This window comes from Thamnophis sirtalis, unplaced genomic scaffold, assembly GCF_051295495.1.
Source record: "Thamnophis sirtalis isolate CommonGarterSnake01/CBP01778 unplaced genomic scaffold, rThaSir2_p1.2 scaffold_7, whole genome shotgun sequence".
Lineage (NCBI taxonomy): Eukaryota > Metazoa > Chordata > Lepidosauria > Squamata > Natricidae > Thamnophis > Thamnophis sirtalis.
The window spans coordinates 60153308-60173118 of NW_028261387.1; the positions used below are offsets into that span (position 1 = coordinate 60153308).

Consider the following 19811-nt stretch of genomic DNA (forward strand, 5'->3'; position numbering starts at 1 on the left):
AATGATGTTACTTCTTATACAAGGCAGAAATTAAAAATAATGTATAGTTATGTCTTCTATGTCTTTTAATTCATAGATAAATTGTACAGCCCCACTCTGCCAACGAAAGTGTGTATAGTGAAGGCTATGATTTTCCCAGTTCCTGCTCTTTAGAAGATCAGATCCTGAAGATGAAATTCAAATACTTTGGCCACCTAATGAGAAGGAAGGACTCACTGGAGAAGAGCCTAATGCTGGGAAGCATTGAAGGCAAAAGGAGGAGGGGACGATGGAGAATGAGGTGGCTGGATGGAGTCACTGAAGTAGTTAGTGTGAGCTTAAATGGACTCCAGAGGATGGTAGAGGACAGGAAGGCCTGGAGGAACATTTACTATGGGGTCGCGATGGGTCAGACATGACTTTGCAATTAATAACAGCAAACCTTTGTCTTAAACTGGAATTTATGTTCCTAGTTACGTACTCAATGCTCTGGAAACTTCAACATACATTTAAAATGGAGGTCCTGTTTTTGAAGTCAATTAACTCACCTGCCTCTACTCCCTGTGCTGGATGTACTGGGTGGCCTCACAGGAGTATGAGAATTGGATAAACCTAAGGAAGGAAGGATGAGTTTATTATAATAGCATATCACAGGGAACATTTCTGGCAATGCACAGTTTCAACAGTTCATACTAAACAGTGTTACATTTTTAAATCCCAGCTATTATGAAGCTTTCCAGCATTCAAACCCTATAGCCTTCTAAATCTAATTCAGCTTCATTCTCTTGAAAACGAAGTTACAAAATTACTTTTGTCTTTTCATATATGTGATATTAGATGAAGGGGGGGGGGACTGCCTACTCATGGAAAAAACCTACTTTGATTACATTTAACTAAACAGTCGTAATATAAAAAGTCCATACATTGAAGCAAAAAACATTCAGCCTCTTTGCTGTGCAAGTTACTAGAAAAAGCTGAGTAAAATTTCAAAATAACTATTGGTTGTTTTATATACAAAAATTAAAATGTCTATTGTGATGTCTTTCTCAGCTTACCTGATGAGCCCGGAGATAGTGCTGAGGGTCCAGGAGAGGGATTCATACTGCTTATGGGTTGAGGGGGTAGATGGCTACCTGCGATATATCTACTTAGTAAATTATCTAAGTTACTGGAACCAGCATCTTCTAGCTGAAATTTAAAAAAAAACCACTCATACAGTGAATTTGCCAAGTCTAAATGTAGTATGCTAGAAATGACCTCTTGAAACTATCTATATTTTTTTCTGAAGGATATTAAAAAAAATCTAAAGCCAACAATATGCTAGGACAATGATCTGGAAACAGGCAGTAGAACATAGGGTGACTTCATATAGCCTCTTTCCACTATTCTTAAAACCATTGGGTTATAATTAACTATTAAAAAATAAGAGATGTCAAGTTCCAGATTTAAGTTAACAGGCTTTTTTACAACATGCCAGAATTTGAATTATATGGCAACCAGCAATTTATTTGTTAAATCTATTTTCCCCTAAGCTAAGAATCATTCTTTTTTTCACATTCTTTAAAGCTAGATTTAACATTCTTCCATCTGCACTTCAAGGCAGATATAAAAAAAATTTCTATATCTGAGTGTATTTATCCATGTAAGGACAAGAAAATTGAAACAATCTCACACCCATTAGTAGGTTGTAAATTTTACAGAGACATTCGGTCAATCTGTACCTTTAAATGATAATTACACAGGGAGGCCAGATAAATGTTATAGCAGACAAAAGAACCATATTATTTCCAAGCTGTTAAAAAAGAAATTATAATGTTTCCCCTCCTCCCAGAACAAATTAGCACAATTGACAAATAGAAATAATTTACAAATATGTATTTTCCAATCAAGTCTCTCTTAAAATATTCAGGAAACAGCACAGTAGTCACTTTCAATCCAAAATTAATGGAGCAACTAAGAGTGCTGTGCAAGCAGATGTGCATTCACATTCTGGAGGCATCTTTAAGGCTGTGCCTTAGGAGGTTATGGGGAGGGGGGATGTAAATCAGTGGCAAAAGACTGGGTACATTTTAAAATCATTTATACCAAAGTGATCAAAAAGCCAAATCATCAAAATATAGAGAACACATAGCTTATTTTATTTATTTGTTTATTAAATTTGTATGCCAACCATTTCCCTACAAGGTGACTGTGGGCAGCATTTGCATTTGCCATTTTGACTTTTTTTTACGCGCGCACACACACATACACACACGCACACACACAAAATCTTCTGTACACATCTTTGATCACGAGAAATATTAACCTTGGACTGTTTAATTTGTGCAATAAATTTCAAGATTGAGTGAAGACAAACAAAAATCTTGCCATTCTTACAGCCTCCAGTGCAAGAAGAGACATTCTAATAAAGACATCCTACAGATTGGATTTTATTTTTCTTATACAAATTGTAAACCATTTTACTCCAATGTAAGCTGTTAAATGTTAATTTCAGTAACAATTAACTTTCATTCTTTTTTGATATAATATTATTACCTGTATGGGAGGAATATCTGGCAAGGAAGGTAGATTTTCTGGGTTAGTTACAGATGGAATAAGCTCTATTGCTGCTACAGATGGGCTTGTTGGACCACGATTAGCATTTGCCATGGTGGCTGTTGTAGGACTTGTTGGATTGATAGTATTGTTATGTACTGAAACAACTGGGAAGGGACCTGCATGTCCTGGATTTGAATGCTAAAAAGAGGGGGGAGGAAAAAAAAAGAAATTATTATTAAGTTAGTTACCCAGAAGGGCAATATTCATTTTTCACCTGTTACTTTTAATAAGTCAAAATAATAACAACATTTTCTCATTCATAACTTAATGCTGATGTTTATAGACACAAATTTTCCTTGATCAGAGAACAAGCTCTGATCAATAAATCTGTAAGAGTCAACAATCAAAGCAATAAAAAATTGTGGCAAACTAACAACCGTGAATATTTCATGCCTTATGTTTGAAAACTATGTTTGGGTCTAATTTCAGATTTCTTATAATAAAACTTGAATCTGTTTCCTTAAATAGCAAGAACAGAAATGATCTGTTTAATTTTGAAAGCATTTCCATAACTAAATTATACTGATACTTTTAAAAAAAAAACTGATTCACTTTTCTAAAATGAAAGGCGGGAAACAAAATGTGCACACAGCATATACTTGTCTCTGTAAGTGTGGCTGCATCATAGAATACTGGGGCCCGTTGTGGCGTGGTATCCCTGGGTGACGAGCTGCATTCTGAGCCATTCTCATCTGATGAGCTTGGAAAGCACCACAATTCATACTCCTCTGCATGGTCTGCATACTTATCAACCGTGGAGGCTACAAAATATAATGAATTTTATAAAACTCTCGCTCTATAAATGAGGAAAAACACTAGCCACTTTTCCCATGTTTTTCCTCTTCTTCATAAGGGAACAAACTTCATTGCACTGATATTAGAATTAACAAAATGCAGCCCTATATATACTTTAAATGTAATAGCAATAGCAATAGCAGTAGACTTATATACCGCTTCATAGGCCTTTCAGGCCTCTCTAAGCGGTTTACAGAGAGTCAGCATATTGCCCCCAACAATCTGGGTCCTCATTTTACCCACCTCGGAAGGATGGAAGGCTGAGTCAACGCTGAGCCGGTGAGATTTGAACCGCTGACCTGCTGATCTAGCAGTAGCCTGCAGTGCTGCAATTAACCACTGCGCCACCTTGGCTCTGTATGTAAATTCTATGCCTGAAAATGATCTTTTGAGTTTATATGAGTATCTTAATTTAAAGAGTCTGAAGACTTGCCTGTTGCTGAAGCATCTGTGGACCTGCCTGGCGTGCGATTTGCCCTGCAGGCTGCCCCATCCTCATCTGCTGTAACTGCTGGTGTTTTTGTTGCGCAAACACCTGCTGCTGCATGTGCTGGAGCCGAAGTTGTGCAAGATTAATTTGCCCTGGAGGTTTGTTGATATGATTTGTTCCTGGAGGAACTTGTCCCACTACTACATTAGGAGTGTAACCTTGTGTTGGCTTATTTTCAATAACAAGATTACCTAGACAATGGGAGAAAACATGATTAACTGCAACGCTTGTACTTTAAATAAGTTTAATAGTGAAATGTTTGTGATTAGCATACATTAACTTCACATTAAGGGATGAAGCTTTAAAAATACAAAACTAGTGCATTTTTTCAATAGAATATAATACATGTAGCTTGGACTTGAACTATGCTTTCTGAACCTGGCTATTTGCTTTCAGGTATTTCATTACCCAACTAAGTAACATTATCAAGGTTGATTAATGAAATGTCTGCAAGCAAACAACCAAGCTCAGAGAGCAAAAAGGACTCTGTATTTTTTATTTTAAAGGATTCAAAGTCATATTTTTAATTAATGAATGTATAAGATGTGGATTTTAATGTATCTGCATTATTTACTTTGATCAAACTAGGGTTAATGGAACAATTTCCTTAAAAAATTAGTGCCTAGTTTCAATATACATGTGATTTTCCATAAACTTTGATGCATAGCTGAGGAAAATGTTTTAACTCTTGTACAACATGTACATTAGATTTTTTTTCACTTAAGTCCTTAAAGATATTTATTATTGAAAAAATTAAAAAGAAAAATATGGATATAATTTTAATTACAATTTCATTAATGCTTGTAGTCATTGCCATAACGTATGGTCTCTGAGTTATTTTCAGGATTATTCAATATTTAAAACCCCTATTTTGAATATAGTTCGATGAACCACTTTCTCTTATTCTTGTTGTTCTGATACATTTTAATTTATAGCTCAATATTTCAATTTGATTACAAATATATCCTTCCTTGCATGTCTTTACAGCAGCTGCATCTTTCCCAGAATTGCCTAGCTGTTCCTTACAGTAGAAGCTAAATCTGATGCATTACACAGCCCTAATAAGTACTAGCTTGTTCTTGTATAAAATAAGAAATATTATTTTCTCTAGAACAGTGGCCATAATTCTTTTTTTAAAATACTCTATTCTTGGTCTGTACTACCAATTAACAGAATGGAAGATTCTGTTCCTTCTGTAAAAATATATTGTTTAAAAATCTGACAATGGTATACAATGTCAGCTCCGTTTTAAAATAACCCAGGTATTGTATTGTTGTCACATGTATTTATCAAAAATTAATATTTATGTCAATAAATATTAAATATTTATGTCAATAAAATAAAATACAGTTTAAACATTTCTGCACCTCTAGGATCTTTTCAAACAGTTTTATATATTTCATTTCCAATACCTTTTCAGTTCCCAATGTATTTTCCCATTCCAAAGGACCATATGATGAACTCTGCACATGTTACAGGGAGTTTGGGTATCTCCCCCTTTCCAGAAGCATCCTCTCACACTACCCTGAAGTTTGGGAACCTCAAAAGTGGCCTCCAACAGAGTAAGAGGTGCTGCTGGTGGAGAAGAACATGGGAAAAACCTGGTGTGGACATGTAGGCCTTTGTACATACCCACAAGGCTGTTTGTAATTTAGAAGTTGACTGTTAGTTCTTGCTTATTAAATCTAAATGTGATCTCAATGGGATGCAAGGGCTATAATAGAAGGCATGTCTGATTTCGCCTGGACTTTTCTTTTCACTAGAAACTACAATGTCTTTATGCCAACAGCCTCATACTTTCAGCTCAACCAACAATTTGTTGAAAGAATTTTACCTTTAAGAGTCTCCACCCCATTACTTCAGAGTTTATATTGCAACAACGAAGGTTGCAAAGAAAGGAACAATTAAAAAAACATTTTTTTGAAAGAGAGAGCATCTGCTCCTGTAAACCTTGCATTTTATATCTTGTTTGGTGGAAGGGGAAACAAAAAGAAAAATGAAGTTTTTGCCTGTGCCAAGGAAAATAGTTTGGAGTTATTTTGAATTTGATTTTTGATTATTTTTTAGAAAATGAACATTTTTTTCATTCAAGAACAAATTTTGTTGTATTTAAGTACAATGACAATAAAGATTATTCTTATACTTATTTTTGATACATTTGTATGTGGCCGCATCTGTTAACGTGTCTGTTTCCCAACAATAATTGATATGCTAGAAATTAAAATGAATTGAATCCAAATTACTTTCCTATAATTAAAGACTTGTCTTTTAAATATTTTTAGAAGTAGAAGAGAGTGACCATATAATTATATAGTACCCCATACCTCCGTAATTATTTTTTTCAAATAACACTCTCTTCCTCTACGATTGTCATGCCCCTTGATACCACTATATATCTCACTTCACAGTGCCTTTCTGTGAAAAACATTGCTACCTATTATTAAGATGGTCAATTACCATATGAACTAATATTTATTCTAAAGGAAAGTATTCTTGTGACAAGAAATGCATGAAAAAAGGCAAGCAAACAGGGTAGGAGTGATTACATTTGTATCGCTAGTTTAAATCCATGCCTACAGTGTAATCCAGTTACACTTCATCATGTGTACATCAACTGTCATGAAGCACAGAACTTCTGAACATTCTCCTGGAGGATAGCTTCAATCTCAAAGGAGGCCTATTGGTCCCCATACAAACAGCTCCAGTAACAAACCTTATTTTACTGGAAGTCTCTTACACCTATAAGGAACACTATAAAGAACATGCCATTTATACTTAACAGATTTTTACACAGTAAATCTGTCAGAAATATAAAATGCTCTACCTAGGTTGACTACGTTCTTTGCCCAAAATGTAGGATCACAATGGAAGCGAATTGCTCCATTAGCAGCTGGAACAGGATCACATCGTGCTTTTAAAATATGTCGCAGCTGGAAAGTGATCTGCAAAGCAAATAATCTCACATTACTGTTATGCAAAGCATAAAAAAGAAATTAAAAGTAAGTTATTTGCAAACAAGTGACATTGAAAAAAATCAGTTTTCGTATCTATATTGTAAGTTAAACTAAATTTATCTATGCTACATGCAACATTTCTTAACAATACCAGTCACATGGGCTCATTTTGGCTAGGGAGCCACAAGCTTAATCAAGATTCAATTTTACTCCAATTATTTTAACATACACTCTGCAAACTAGGATCTCTAAGAATACCTTGTAAACCATCATCCTGCACATATCATTGAGCAGAATCTTCAATCAAAATACCAACACATTCTAGATTAATAAAGGAGAATATCTGTAGTTCAGGGTTGACATGAGGGGTCCTTGGTGATTTCTGAGCTTGGTTATTTTCTTGCGAACGGTTCATTACCCAGACTAGGTAACATCATCAGGGCTAGCGCTCATAATAATGTTGCCTAATTTCAATAATGAAACTCTGCAAGACAACTGTTCTGACCTCGACTTCCCGAGAAAGCATAAATCACAATCTTAGTCCCAAAAACCCTCTTTTATTTATACGGCTATGAATTATGGTCATTCACAGTCCACACGGCTTCACAAACAGTCTGTGAAGATTCTGACCTATGTTTGCTTGAGTTGCCACAGTCTTTCAGGGGAATGTTGATAAGCACCCACCTTATCTCCCTTGGAGTGCTGCCAGAGACCTAATTGCCAAACGCAGAGCAAGGCCTAATTTAGCACAGAGTCAAACAGAACCTTTCAAAGCTTGAACCGACCAAATGAACTAATTGCTCCTGCAAAAGCTCACATCCCATTCACTCTTCTTTTATGTCTTATGGGAGGGGCCAATTATCTCCAAGTCTTACTCCTGAGTCAACCCTTTTTTTAATTTTTCTTGCCTTCTGGCAGCTCTGTGCATGCACACACTGGGAACAGGCTGCTGCTGTTCTTCTGCCTCGCTGCCTCATTCCTCCCCAACCTCCTCACTGTCCAACTCTGCTGCCAGCTTGCTGGCCGCTGGTGGGCCACAACAAGTTTAGAGAGCACCAAGAACCCCTCCCATTCTAGATTCACAGACATATCTTTCTAGCAGGAGATACTGATAAACTTCTCTCCGTTCTGTTGCTCTCTATGCACCTTCAAATCTAATTCAGATAGTGAAGAGAAAGAAAATTGATTGTGCGAGTGTGTATAATTGAATATAATGAACTAACAAGATTTTTTCTTCTGTTCTGAAAACAACTGATACTGACATTTTATGTATATTAGTTTTTATCAGTTTCTTTACTAAAAGTTCCACTACAAAATAAACATTAAAATAAAATATATCATTTGACCAATATACAGTATAGCTACTCTGTATTAATAATCCAGCGTATTAATAATAGCACTTAGACTTATACACCATTTCACAGTACTTTACAGCCTTCTCTAAGCGGTTTAGAGTCAGCATATTGTCCCCAACAATTTCGGTCTTCATTTTACCGATCACAGAAGGATGGAAGGCTAAGTCAACTTTTGAGATTGGTGATATTAATATTTGAATTGCTTTGGGAATAGGTTACAGATAGAAAACATAATTGCTAGAAAGAGAATATCATCCCATTTCAGCATTTAAAACCTCTAACATCCTGGATGATTTTACAGCTTGGCTTTGATGAACCAAATATATCAACAATTGAAATACAAAGTATTGTTGTTGTTTTTAAAAAAAAATTCATTAGAGGTACTTACCTTCAAGACTTATAGAATAAGAAGAACACAGATTTCCATAATAAAGATTGTTGTTTTATTGCAAGAATATAATTTATAGCCAAACAGCAACTATAAAATCTGATTTTTCTTACCAGTCGCTTGCTATAAAGCAATGCAGTGCTGCTGCCACTTGCAATGGCCCAATTAGTGAAGTTCATCACATGCTTCACTTGCCTTGATAAACCACTGATATCATTCTGTTGTTGTAGTAACTTCATCTGTCTCTCCTTTGTCACAGTCTGAACAGAGAGAATACACACGTTAAATCAATAAAAAAAAATACATAAAGACTTTTATCACAATGTTGAGATGTAGCAGGTACTGAGAGATTGTTAAGTGTTCTAATAATAATACAAAGCTTTTTTTTAAAAAAAAAGTTGCAACATGGAAATCTATTTATATCACATGCAGTTTAACAATGATGCTTTGCTAAGGCAATATTCCTAAATCAGATTCACCTGCAAGACCAGGTTGCAATTGTAATTCAATAAAAATTGTTGTTTTGTGTGCCTTGATGTTATTTATTGTATTTACATCCACTTTCTTTTAAAACCAACCTCAAACTAAACCACCTTCCATAGAAACACTAGTCAAATTAAGGTATGCTCAACTCCATCTGTCTTCTGATCATGCAGTTTTCAGTGTTGTCTTTTAATATTTCTATTTCAAAATGATACCTCTTATTATCAAAAATAATGTTATTCAAACATTATTGTGGGTCTCAGATATTTTAACTTTCTTTAAACAGCAAATCCCACTGTAATGTAACTTCAAAATGATATTTTGTAGAGATCACTAACAAATCAAGTCCATCAGGTAAACTCCCACAGATATAGTGACGTGAATGAAACAATTAAGCCCCAACTCTAAAATATGGAAATAACAATATTAAACTTTTATGCAACAAAAGACAGCTGTCAGTTTAATTTTAGTTACAAATACCCAATCTTTCTGATCGCTCATTATCTAATAACTTACAACTTTGCTGTTTTATATTTGAAATGTATATAGTTCTGCCACCTAATAAATGCTCAAAGTATATTGAAGATCAGTGCTAAAACATATCATTATTATACCATGAATTTCATTATTGTTTTGGAAAAATGCTTTTTCAGTGCTAAAACTAGCACCACCTGTATTTTGACAGAATACGAATAAATTCTGTATGTGTCAATTGCTAAGCAATGAATAAAATAAGCATCCTCAAGTGGTTACAAAATCTTGTTTAAAAATAAGTACAATAACTGTTTTATAGAATAGGCCTGGGATGGCGAACCTATGGCACGCGTGCCATAGGTGGCACGTGGAGCCATTTGTCAGGGCACCCAAGGCGCTGCCCTGTTAGCTGGCCAGTGCGCATGTGCGCGCTGGCCAGCTGAGTTTGCCCTTTTTAAAAGCCATTTTTCGCCCTCCCCAGGCTCCAGAGGCTTTATAGGAGCCTGGGGAGGCAAAAAAAGCCTCTCCCGCCCCCGCCCCCCATGAGCTTCCCTGAATCCTCCGGAGCGCAAAAAAAAAAAAAAACGGCCCTATGGGCAAACCGGAAGTTCGGGAACCGACTTCAAGTTTCCTCGGAGGGTCATTTTGAGTGCTCTGAAGGATTTAGGGAAGCCTCCTGAAGGTCCCAGGAGCCTTTGGAGCACTCAAAATGACCCTCCGAGCAAACCGGAAGTGAAGGATTTAGGGACCCTCCAAGCAAACCGGAAGTGACTTGCTCAGAGGGTCATTTTGATTGCTCCAGAGGCTTCAGGAAAGCCTCTTGAAGGTCCCTGAAGCCTCTGGAGGCCCCCCGGGGGGGGCTGTTTTTGCCCTCCCCAGGCTCCTATAAAGCCTCTGGAGCCTGGGGAGGGCGAAAAAAGCATGCAAAAAATGGGGGATCGCATCTGTAGTGCGCGCATGCACACTGGGGATGTCATGCATTGCATTATGGATGTGGCACAGCTGCACACGATCCCCCTGCGCTCCCCCCACTTTATGGCACGCGAGCTAAAAAAGGTTCGCCATTACTGAAATAGGCTTTATAATGATGTTTCTTAATTAAAACAGAAACTCATGTTAAAATTAAAGGAAGAGTGAGGTACACCACATTTCTGAGAAATGCAATGGTAAGTTACCATGGAACAGAATTATGATTTCTCGGTGGAAAGGCTAAGTTATTTTTGTGACATCAAAATCCTACAGCATTTCAAGTCATTCTTCAGAAGCTGGAAGTTTACAATACAGGATAAGTAACTTTTTCCACTGTCAGGTCTAAACTAAACAAATCTCAACATTTTCTGATGAAACTCAAACCCAATGACACTATGTTAAGTACAACAAATCATGACTGTGACTGTTACTCTATCTCTGTCACTAAAAGTATTTATCATTCAGCATAATATTAATCATGCTTTCTTTCTCACCTTCTGCTCAATATTTGTTTTCTACAATTATTTTGCTAACAATGTATTCTGATCAATATATTAAAAGATAATTTATTCAAAATGATCTAGTCTAGCTTCTGATCTTCTCCAAGTATTATGGTTTTGTAATACTTGTAATCCAACACATTATGGTATTAAAGTGAGGGGGGGGGGGAATCTAGTACAAAGTAGAAAAATTAATACAATGATTGATGGCCTTCTAGCTTCAACTTTTAGAATAAACTACTGTAGCACTTAACACATTTCTAATATCTAGCTATTCAATATTGTAGATGTTTCAACTAGATATTTTTTTTGGGGGGGGGCATGGAATAAGCAGCTTTATTTTTTTTTATTTTTTTTTATTCAATTTTTCAATTTTCACATTCCATTTGCAATCATTTATACACAGGGTATTTACTATAAGAAAAGAAGAAAAAAAAAGAAAAAAGGAATAAAACGAACAAATAAAAAAGAAACACAACTCATCATTCACAACCCCACCTAACCCTTGCATCCTCCATGCACCCCATCTACCCCCTCCAACTTTCCTTTCTCCCTCTAACACTCCGCTCCTACTTCCCTTTCCCCTCAAACCTTCCTTCTCCCCTTACTCCCCAGACACCCTCCTTACATACTCCTTACATTCCCCTTACTCCTTCCTTACTCCTCCCTCTTCCTTCCCTCTACCTCCCTCCTTGGTGTATGCCTTTATTCGAGTGTTGTTTGATCTAATAAAAGTAAAGTGAACCAAGGAAAAAATAATAATAATAATAATAATAATAAAAAAAAAAGAACCACCGTATATAAATACATTCTTGTTCTTATTAAGACTATGTTAACACCCCCCCACCCCACCCCCCACAATCCCCATCCCTAATCCTCCCGGCTTCCCAGGGCCCACACCTGGCACTACCTTCTATCTAAAATATCTTGTATACATATGGATTAAAAAATAAAAGTAATATATCAAAAGAAAAAGAAAAGCAGAGAAAGAAAAAAAAAGGAAAAAAAGAAAAGAGAAAAGAGAAAAAAGAAAAAAAGAAACCACTCTTTGTGTTGATCTCAGCCCCCCATCTTTATCTATGCTTAAATAGTATAAATCATTCTATCTATATTTTATTCTCGTCTCTTACTTCTTTGCTATTTACCCCGATCTTCTGTAGACTCTCCCGTTCCCTTCCTAAACCTCATGATCCCTTCCAATAAGATTTAAGCAGCATGGTTCATGCCATATATTCAAATATAACTTTACAGACAAGTAATCAAACTTTCCCTTCTAGTAAAATTTAAACAACGTAAGTGATCTTTCTTTACCCCTTTTTCAAACAGTAATTCAAAATAATCTAACCAGATTTCCCCTTCTTAGTAAAGTTAAGCAGCGTAGATCAGATATTACTTTACACAGGAATCAATTTCTATCTTAAGATAATTCCAACCGACTTCCCCTTCTAATAGGATTTAAATAACTTAGTTCATTCCACATGCATTTTACCCTCATCCCCCACTTGTCTGATATTTACCACTATCAAATTTATACTAACATTTGTTTAAAATATAACTCAGAGCTATTTGTAGCATGAATCATTCCACATATTCCAATAATACTTTCAGCAAGAGTCAGTTAACCTTCTATTTTAAGGTAGTCCCTTCTAACAAAATTTAAACAACATAAATCATTCCGCATTCTTTTTACAGTTATCTTAAGATAATCCCAAGCGGCTTCCTGTTCTAATAAGCTTTAAACAACGTAAATTTTGCCCTCTTCCCTTGCTTGTCTGATATTTACCACAAATAACGTAGTTCATTCCACATGCATTTTACCCTCATCTCTTGCTTGTCTAATATTTACCACTATCAAATTTATACTAGCGTTTATTTAAAAAGTAACTCAGAACTATTACAACCAACTTTCCCTTCAAATAAAAGTTAAATAGCATGGATCATATTCAAATAATACTTTCAGCAAGAGTCAGTTAACCTTCTATTTTAAAATAGTCCCATCTAACAAAGTTTAAACAACATAAATCATTCCGCATTCTTTTAACCACTATCAAATTTATGCTAACATTACTTTAGAATCTAGCTCAAAGTAGTTTCACCCAGCTTTCCCTTCTGATAAAAATTAGTCCACTTTTTCTACCGGAGAGAGGTCTCAAACCCCCATTCAGTCCTCAACTTTAGGAAGTCTTTTGAAGTATCTAAATTCTCGATCTGCGTTCTTCTGCTTCTCCGAGGGAGGAGGGGCTGCCCCCTCCATCTTGCAGCCGCATGGCCAGCCGTTTGCTTTCTCCTTCCGCTTGTCTCTCCTCTCTTCCAAGCGCGTCAGGAGGTCCCGCCTTCAGAATCCTACAATAGAAATCTTGAGCCTCCAAAACAGAGTTAAGACGAAATCTTTGATTCTCAAATGTAACCGTGATGCCGGCAGGGGCCTCCCATCTGTATCGAATCTGTTGACTCCTAAGCTCTTTGGTTAAAAAAGTGTAGTCCCTTCTTTCTCTCAACATCTGGAAAGGTATATCTTTGAAGACAATCACGTCCTGGTCCTCAACTCGGAGACTGTTATTATAAAACTTTTGCACAATCGCGTTTCTAGATTCTTTTGTAGAGAAATGTATAATTATGTCCCTCGGGAGCTGTCGCTGTTCCGCTATCAATGAGTTCTGGCGATAGATTTTCCGAATCTGCCAATCAAAGTTAAGTCCCGGGCTTCCCAGCGCATGGCTGAAGGCTTCAGCAAAGGTCTGTTTCAAATTCTCTTGTTCCTTTTCACAGAATCCCCTGACTCTTATTGAAAATGCCTTCCTATCAAAATTTAGCATCATAAGCTGTTCTTCGTTATATCTAATTTTTTCTTGTAAAATTTGAATATTGGTAGTCAAATTAAAATTAGCCTTCTCCAAACTTTCCAATTTGTTCTCTATTTCAGCAGAGTAATCTGACAGGGCAGACACGGCTGCAAACGTATTCACCTTCATTTGATTAACTTTAGATTTTAGGTCATCATAAAGTTGCAATACAAATTCCTCAATTTCTTGCTTAAATGCATTAAATATTTTAAAGAGATATTCCTGTGTTAAAACTTCTCCAGTAGAGGGCGTAGGAGACAAAGGCTGTGTTTCCAAAAAAGATTCTTTAAATTCTTTAGACACATTTGTAGCAAGACGCTTCTTTGATCTGGGTGCCATAATAAATAAACAAGTAAGCAGCGCTTCGCTCCCCTCTATTTCCAAAGAAAAAAAAAGTTTATTTTGTTAAGGAGCGGTCTGCAGGAAGATAAACCCGGCTAGGTACATCCAGTAATCATCCACGGGGAGAAATCGCCATTTTGAAGTCTATTTAAACAAAGAAGTCTTTAAGACGAATGGTGCTGGTATTTAAGATAGTAATAAAAGCATAAATCTCACAGGGGTGGTACCCTCCCGTATCAAATCTAGCTTGAAAAAACTTTGTTTTGTCCTGGGGGGGGCTAGCCTGTCTGGGGCTGCCAAAAAAAAAAAGGCAGCTGAGAAGAACTGGCCGGAGATAAAAGCTCCGCTTCGGCTGGATCTAATCTCTTCCACAGCCAAAAAAAGAAAAAGGCTGTGGCTTACGAATAGACCCTAGTCTACGGAGCTATCCTCCCTGCCCCTTTCTTAGCCAAAAAGGGGTGCTATCTATGATCTTATTTAGATATACAGACCAGATCTCTGAGGAGCTCGGTGGAGCCCTCCTCGGCAACAGGCCACGCCCCCAGCGAATAAGCAGCTTTATTAATATGCTTCTAACTCCCATCAGGCAGTCTGTCCTACCCTTAAAACTAAGAGAATGTATGATCAGAAAACATAATCCAAAAAAGGAAAATATTACTAGTAAGAGAAATGAAATGAATCATATTTCATTCAACACAGGCAAGGATTTTAATATGACTTCGCAAGAAAGAAGTATACCTATTTACAGTCAAGTGGTTTTTGCAACTAGTTCCTTTACTTTGTTCTAGAATAAATGTTTACAATTATGTAAACAGTTTTATATAGAAAAAATCAGGTTGCTTACCTGTAACTACGGGTTTTTGAATGCACATTTGTTTATTCAGTTAGGGTTCTATATAAAACTGCAAGAAGAAACATTGTATAGTTGTGTATATTTTGCAGGCCCTCATTGAGAAAAGTTAGAAACTGCCAACTGACACTATCAACATGAAAAGAACAGAGTACTACAACTGCAGCTGCATGTAAGCAACCTGATCTTTCCAATGATTTCTGTGTTACATACATGAATGGTCAGCAAGCTGATTTACTAATAGTACAGAGATGGAACATTTTTTAAAAGCATTTTTCGTAAGATTAAATCAGGTCAAAGAACTGTTCTGTGGAATTTTATATATAATCAATACACAAGATATAAAGATATAACAGTCAAGACTGTTATACTGATGTGATTGTCACTAAGAAAGATAGTTTAAAAATCAACAGTGAGAAGTCATTTGAAAGTTCTAGTAATGAAAATTTTGCAAGAATCATTGATAAATTTCAACTACCATATTTTTTGGAGTATAAGACACACCTCTTTCCCACAAAAAAGAGGCTGAAAATCCGAGTGAGTCTTATACACTGAATACAGCATTTTTTGCATCCCGAAACCCTGCCACCTTCACCAAAATGGCCATGCATAGCTTTTAGGAGGCTTTCAGAGTGCTCCTAAGAGCTGGGAAGGGCAGAAATGATTTTTAAAAATGGCCATTTTTTGCTCAATTCCCCCCCCCCCCCAGCTCCCAGTAGCACTCTATAAGCCTCCTAAAGGCTATTCATGCCTTTTTTGGAAAAAAGTGCCCACTATCGTGAAAAACAGACCTTTTTGGGGAGGTTTGCAGAGTGCAAAAACTTTTTTTTTAATTTACCTCTTCAAAACCTTGATGCGTCTTATACTCCAGTGCGTCTTATACTCTGAAAAATACAGTAAGTCTCAGAACCTGAATTGATGAGGAAAAGTTTCCAAAGAATTTTCATTTAGCTTTTAGGTTAACATGAATATAAAAATCCTACCAATGAGAAGTATGGTTTGGGTATGATTGCTATTTAACTGAAGACAAACAATTTTTAAAATATGTTATAATAAATATCTTAGCAGGTGGCAACACTTGGCCGATTTTGACTTGAAACCTAAATAGGTCTGGGCTCAGTTAGTTCCTAGATGGGACACTGCCAAGAATTTCAATGCTACATACCAGACTAGGAAGCTAAAAAGATATTCCGGAAACAGGCAGCAGCAAAGCATCTTATTGCCAAGAGAACTGAATGAAATGAATATATCCCTGAAGTCACCAGGAACTGGAACTGACTTAAAGATAACTTTATTTCTAATAAGTAAACAGGACTTCAGCCTTCATAATGAGAGAACATTTGCTTTATAGATTTTTTCAATGTAATAAAAATTATGACATCCTGAAGACTTGACATGACACTTCACTTTTTGGAGAAGAGTGAAATATGTTAAAGAACTGAACTAGTCAATCATAATAACCCTCTTCTATCACTCCTTTGCACAGTAAAGCAGAGATATCTTCCAAAGGAGGAAGAAAGGTACAATTGTCTAAGAAAGGTTTCCAGACAACTTCAAAAATCCAAGAATCAGCAGAAGTATTTGAATGAATCACCGAAAGTGTAAAGCAGACTAAAGACACTATAAGAGGAGGGAAAAATACATGAAGCCCCTTTGAATTCCAAATGTTTCTATTAAATTGTAGTATATAAAGTGGAAGAATAGAAAAAAATTTAAACACATAGGAAGAAATTTTAAATTTAAATCAATAAACATTTAAATTAAATCAGCTAAATCCAATTGAGTAATTGTTCTTGCTTTGCCTCCCCCCCCCCCCCGAATGTTGTTTCTGATATGCCTTTCAAAGACCAAATTCAGTCCTAGTCCACAAAATGCCTTGAAGTTCAAAAAGAGATGTCAGAAGAAACAGTAACAACAAGTTAGCGTACGATAGCAGTATCTGGCCATAACCCACATTATTATTTATTTATTAAATTTATATGTTGCTGGCTCTGCATTAATTTGTAGCTTAACAGACGTCATGGCCTTACTGTACAAACACCTTAACATAGCACTTTGCTTTCTGGGAATGCTCATTCCCGATTTATTTTCTCTAATAGGAAATGCTGATAGTAGAAAAATAAATGAATCATTAGGGATGTAGTAATTGACATCTCTTCAATTTAATTCCTGCCTTTTTTCAGTCTTTTTTTTAAACTGAGCAAATTCAATAATGAAGGAGTTGAGATCAAATGTTGTAACTATTTCTGTGAATTCAGAAATGGTTTCCCATGTCTTGGAAATCAAAGATATGGATAATAGTGTTTTCCACAACATTTTATGATAGTAGCAGTCTGGAGTCTTTTCTTATTTTAGGATCAGCAGCACCCTTAATCTCGATTCATTTATCAATATCATGTTTCCCCCAAAATAAAACATTCCCTGATAATAATAGCAGTAGACTTAGCAATAGCAGTAGACTTATATACCGCTTCATAGGGCTTTCAGCCCTCTCTAAGCGGTTTACAGAGAGTCAGCATATTGCCCCCAACAATCTGGGTCCTCATTTTACCCACCTCGGAAGGATGGAAGGCTGAGTCAACCCTGAGCCGGTGAGATTTGAACCGCTGAACTGCTGATCTAGCAGTAGCCTGCAGTGCTGCATTTAACCACTGCGCCACCTAAGCCCAATCGGGTTTTTCAGCGCATGGGCTAAAATAAGCCTTCCTCTGAAAATAAGACCTAGTGAAGGAGTGGGCGTGCCCAGCCCAGGAGGCAGCCCTTCTTGTCCCTTGTCACCTCATGGAAGCTCGGCATCTTAATTACGGCTGCGGATCAGTTGAGCCAGCAAAGGCCCGGAGCTGCCTCTCATTCTGTCTGCGGAGGCTTCCCAGTGCAATGCTCTGCCACAGCTTCGGAGCAAACCTCTGCCTTCCCTGCTCAGGATTGCAAGGTTGAAGATTTTGGAGGGAGCCTTTTTGGAATGTGTGTCTGTGCAGAGCTCCCCAGGGATAGAATGATTGGCAGGGAAATGAGGGAAGGGAATTTTCCTGCTGATCGAAGCAAGGCCAAGCCTCCAACCTTGCAATCCTCTGCAGGGAAGGCAGAGGCATGCTCTAAAGCTGCAGCAAAGTGTTGCATCAGGAGACCTCTGCAGGTAACATTTCTGAAATGTTACATCTACGCTCATCCCAACAGCAATCCCAACAGCAGCCCCAAAGGCAGCAGCCAGCGAGGCAACACAGCTCCGCCAGCGACACCAATAGCATGGGGCCTGCCGCAGTCGAGAAGTGTCCCAGCAGCAGCTGGGCTAGCAGGCAGGGTGGGTGAGAAGCTTCCCACCAGCCAGGCATGAAGCTCCACCACTGCCGCTGGGGTGTGGAGGAGAGAGAGATTGCTGCTTCCATTGCTGCTTCCATTGCTGCTTCTGGGATCGCTTCTCTCCCTCCTCCCCCTTCATCTCTTTCCCCTCCATTGCTGCCGCCTCCGGTATTTGTGTTGCACCTAGGAAGCCAAGGCATGCTGAGAACTTGGCTCATTGCAGTCACGGGCAAGCAGACAACATGACGGAGAAAGCGGGGCCAGCAGTAGCACTTTAAAAAAGTAAGACCTCCCCGAAAATAAGCCCAAGTGCTTCTTTTGAAGCCCAAAAGAAAATAAGACCCTGTCTTATTTTCAGGAAAACACGGTAGACTAGACCAGTCCTGTATAAGTTTATTTATTTAATATTTCATAAAAGATAGTAAAGGTATAAATGCCTACACTGACAACCATCACATTCATATCTTAAAGTATTCTCAAACATATGAAGTCTAGATGATTTATTATGATAAACCTATTCAAAAAAACCTCACAAAACAAAGGAATCACCTTTATAACAATCTTTGCCTTGTAAGGGCAATGTATTCTTACAACAGCAGATTTTCTAAGCGTGCCCCTTGAAATCACAGTCAACACTAAGGATATACATAGAAGATTTTTTTAAATGTAGCATAAATAAATGAACCATAATGAAGAAATAAAACTTTATGTTAAGTCTGAGTAAAAACTGAATGAAAAAGAGCTCAGCTCAACTACACTCAAAAAGAGAAAGTAAGAATATGGCAACTGCTGTAGTGGATGGAGCAAAACTACTGCAGTGGATTGAGTGAAGGCATTGGTGGTGTAACTCTTCAGCACTTGCATCAGTGTAGAGTGGCAACCAATAGTTTTAGCTAGCCTGCTCCTGAATAAGGCTCTGCAGACATAGAAACAGGATAGCTAATGAATGAAGACCATTTCCATATTGAGAAAGGGAGATGTCCAAACAACACTAAATAAGAGATTAATATTATGTTTTATTTTATATATCATACTACTGCATTTAATTATGTTTTTTTTAAAAAAATAAGTTACAACTGGATAGGTTCATATAATGTTCTTGTCAGATTCCCACAAAGACTATGAGAATCACAACCAACAGAAATTTCTGAGTATGTTGGAACCATAGTTTAGAATTTTTATCTGGGTAGATCTCAAACCTTTTACAATGTCTTCCAACCCCTCCCTCTTTAAAAAAGGGAATTGGGTTTCCTCCTGTCTCTAGCCCTTTTAATGTTTTACTGACAATAGATGCATGTTTATATTCTTTGCATTCCTACTCTCATATTTAGTTTAGTTCACCAAGTTAGCCTGGACTTTTCTGGCTGCTAACTGTGCCCTAACGGTGCTAAGCCAAAACCAACGAAATCAAGCTACCATTTAGATCAAGAGTTATCATTTGCCAGAACACCTTTTGTGGATTTCAGAGCACCTATTCCATTAGATAGGCTA

At 37.1% G+C, this 19811-nt stretch overlaps 1 protein-coding gene across 4 annotated transcripts in view; it reads right to left on the minus strand.

Annotated features, from left to right (window-relative positions):
* The window catches only part of TRIM33 (tripartite motif containing 33), a 56619-nt gene that overhangs the window by 14101 nt on the left and 22707 nt on the right, over window positions 1-19811 (minus strand). For 2 of the 4 annotated variants that reach the window (XM_087720167.1, XM_014054047.2), the window contains exons 7-13: window positions 8673-8819; window positions 6687-6804; window positions 3806-4053; window positions 3177-3338; window positions 2515-2715; window positions 1035-1167; window positions 528-591 (exon numbers count right to left, since the gene is read on the minus strand). In XM_087720167.1, the coding sequence (XP_087576293.1) occupies window positions 528-591; window positions 1035-1167; window positions 2515-2715; window positions 3177-3338; window positions 3806-4053; window positions 6687-6804; window positions 8673-8819 (1073 nt within the window). Of the gene's footprint in view, window positions 1-527; window positions 592-1034; window positions 1168-2514; window positions 2716-3167; window positions 3339-3805; window positions 4054-6686; window positions 6805-8672; window positions 8820-19811 lie in introns of all 4 variants that reach the window. The other 2 variants (XM_087720166.1, XM_087720165.1) reach the window with 1 other exon arrangement.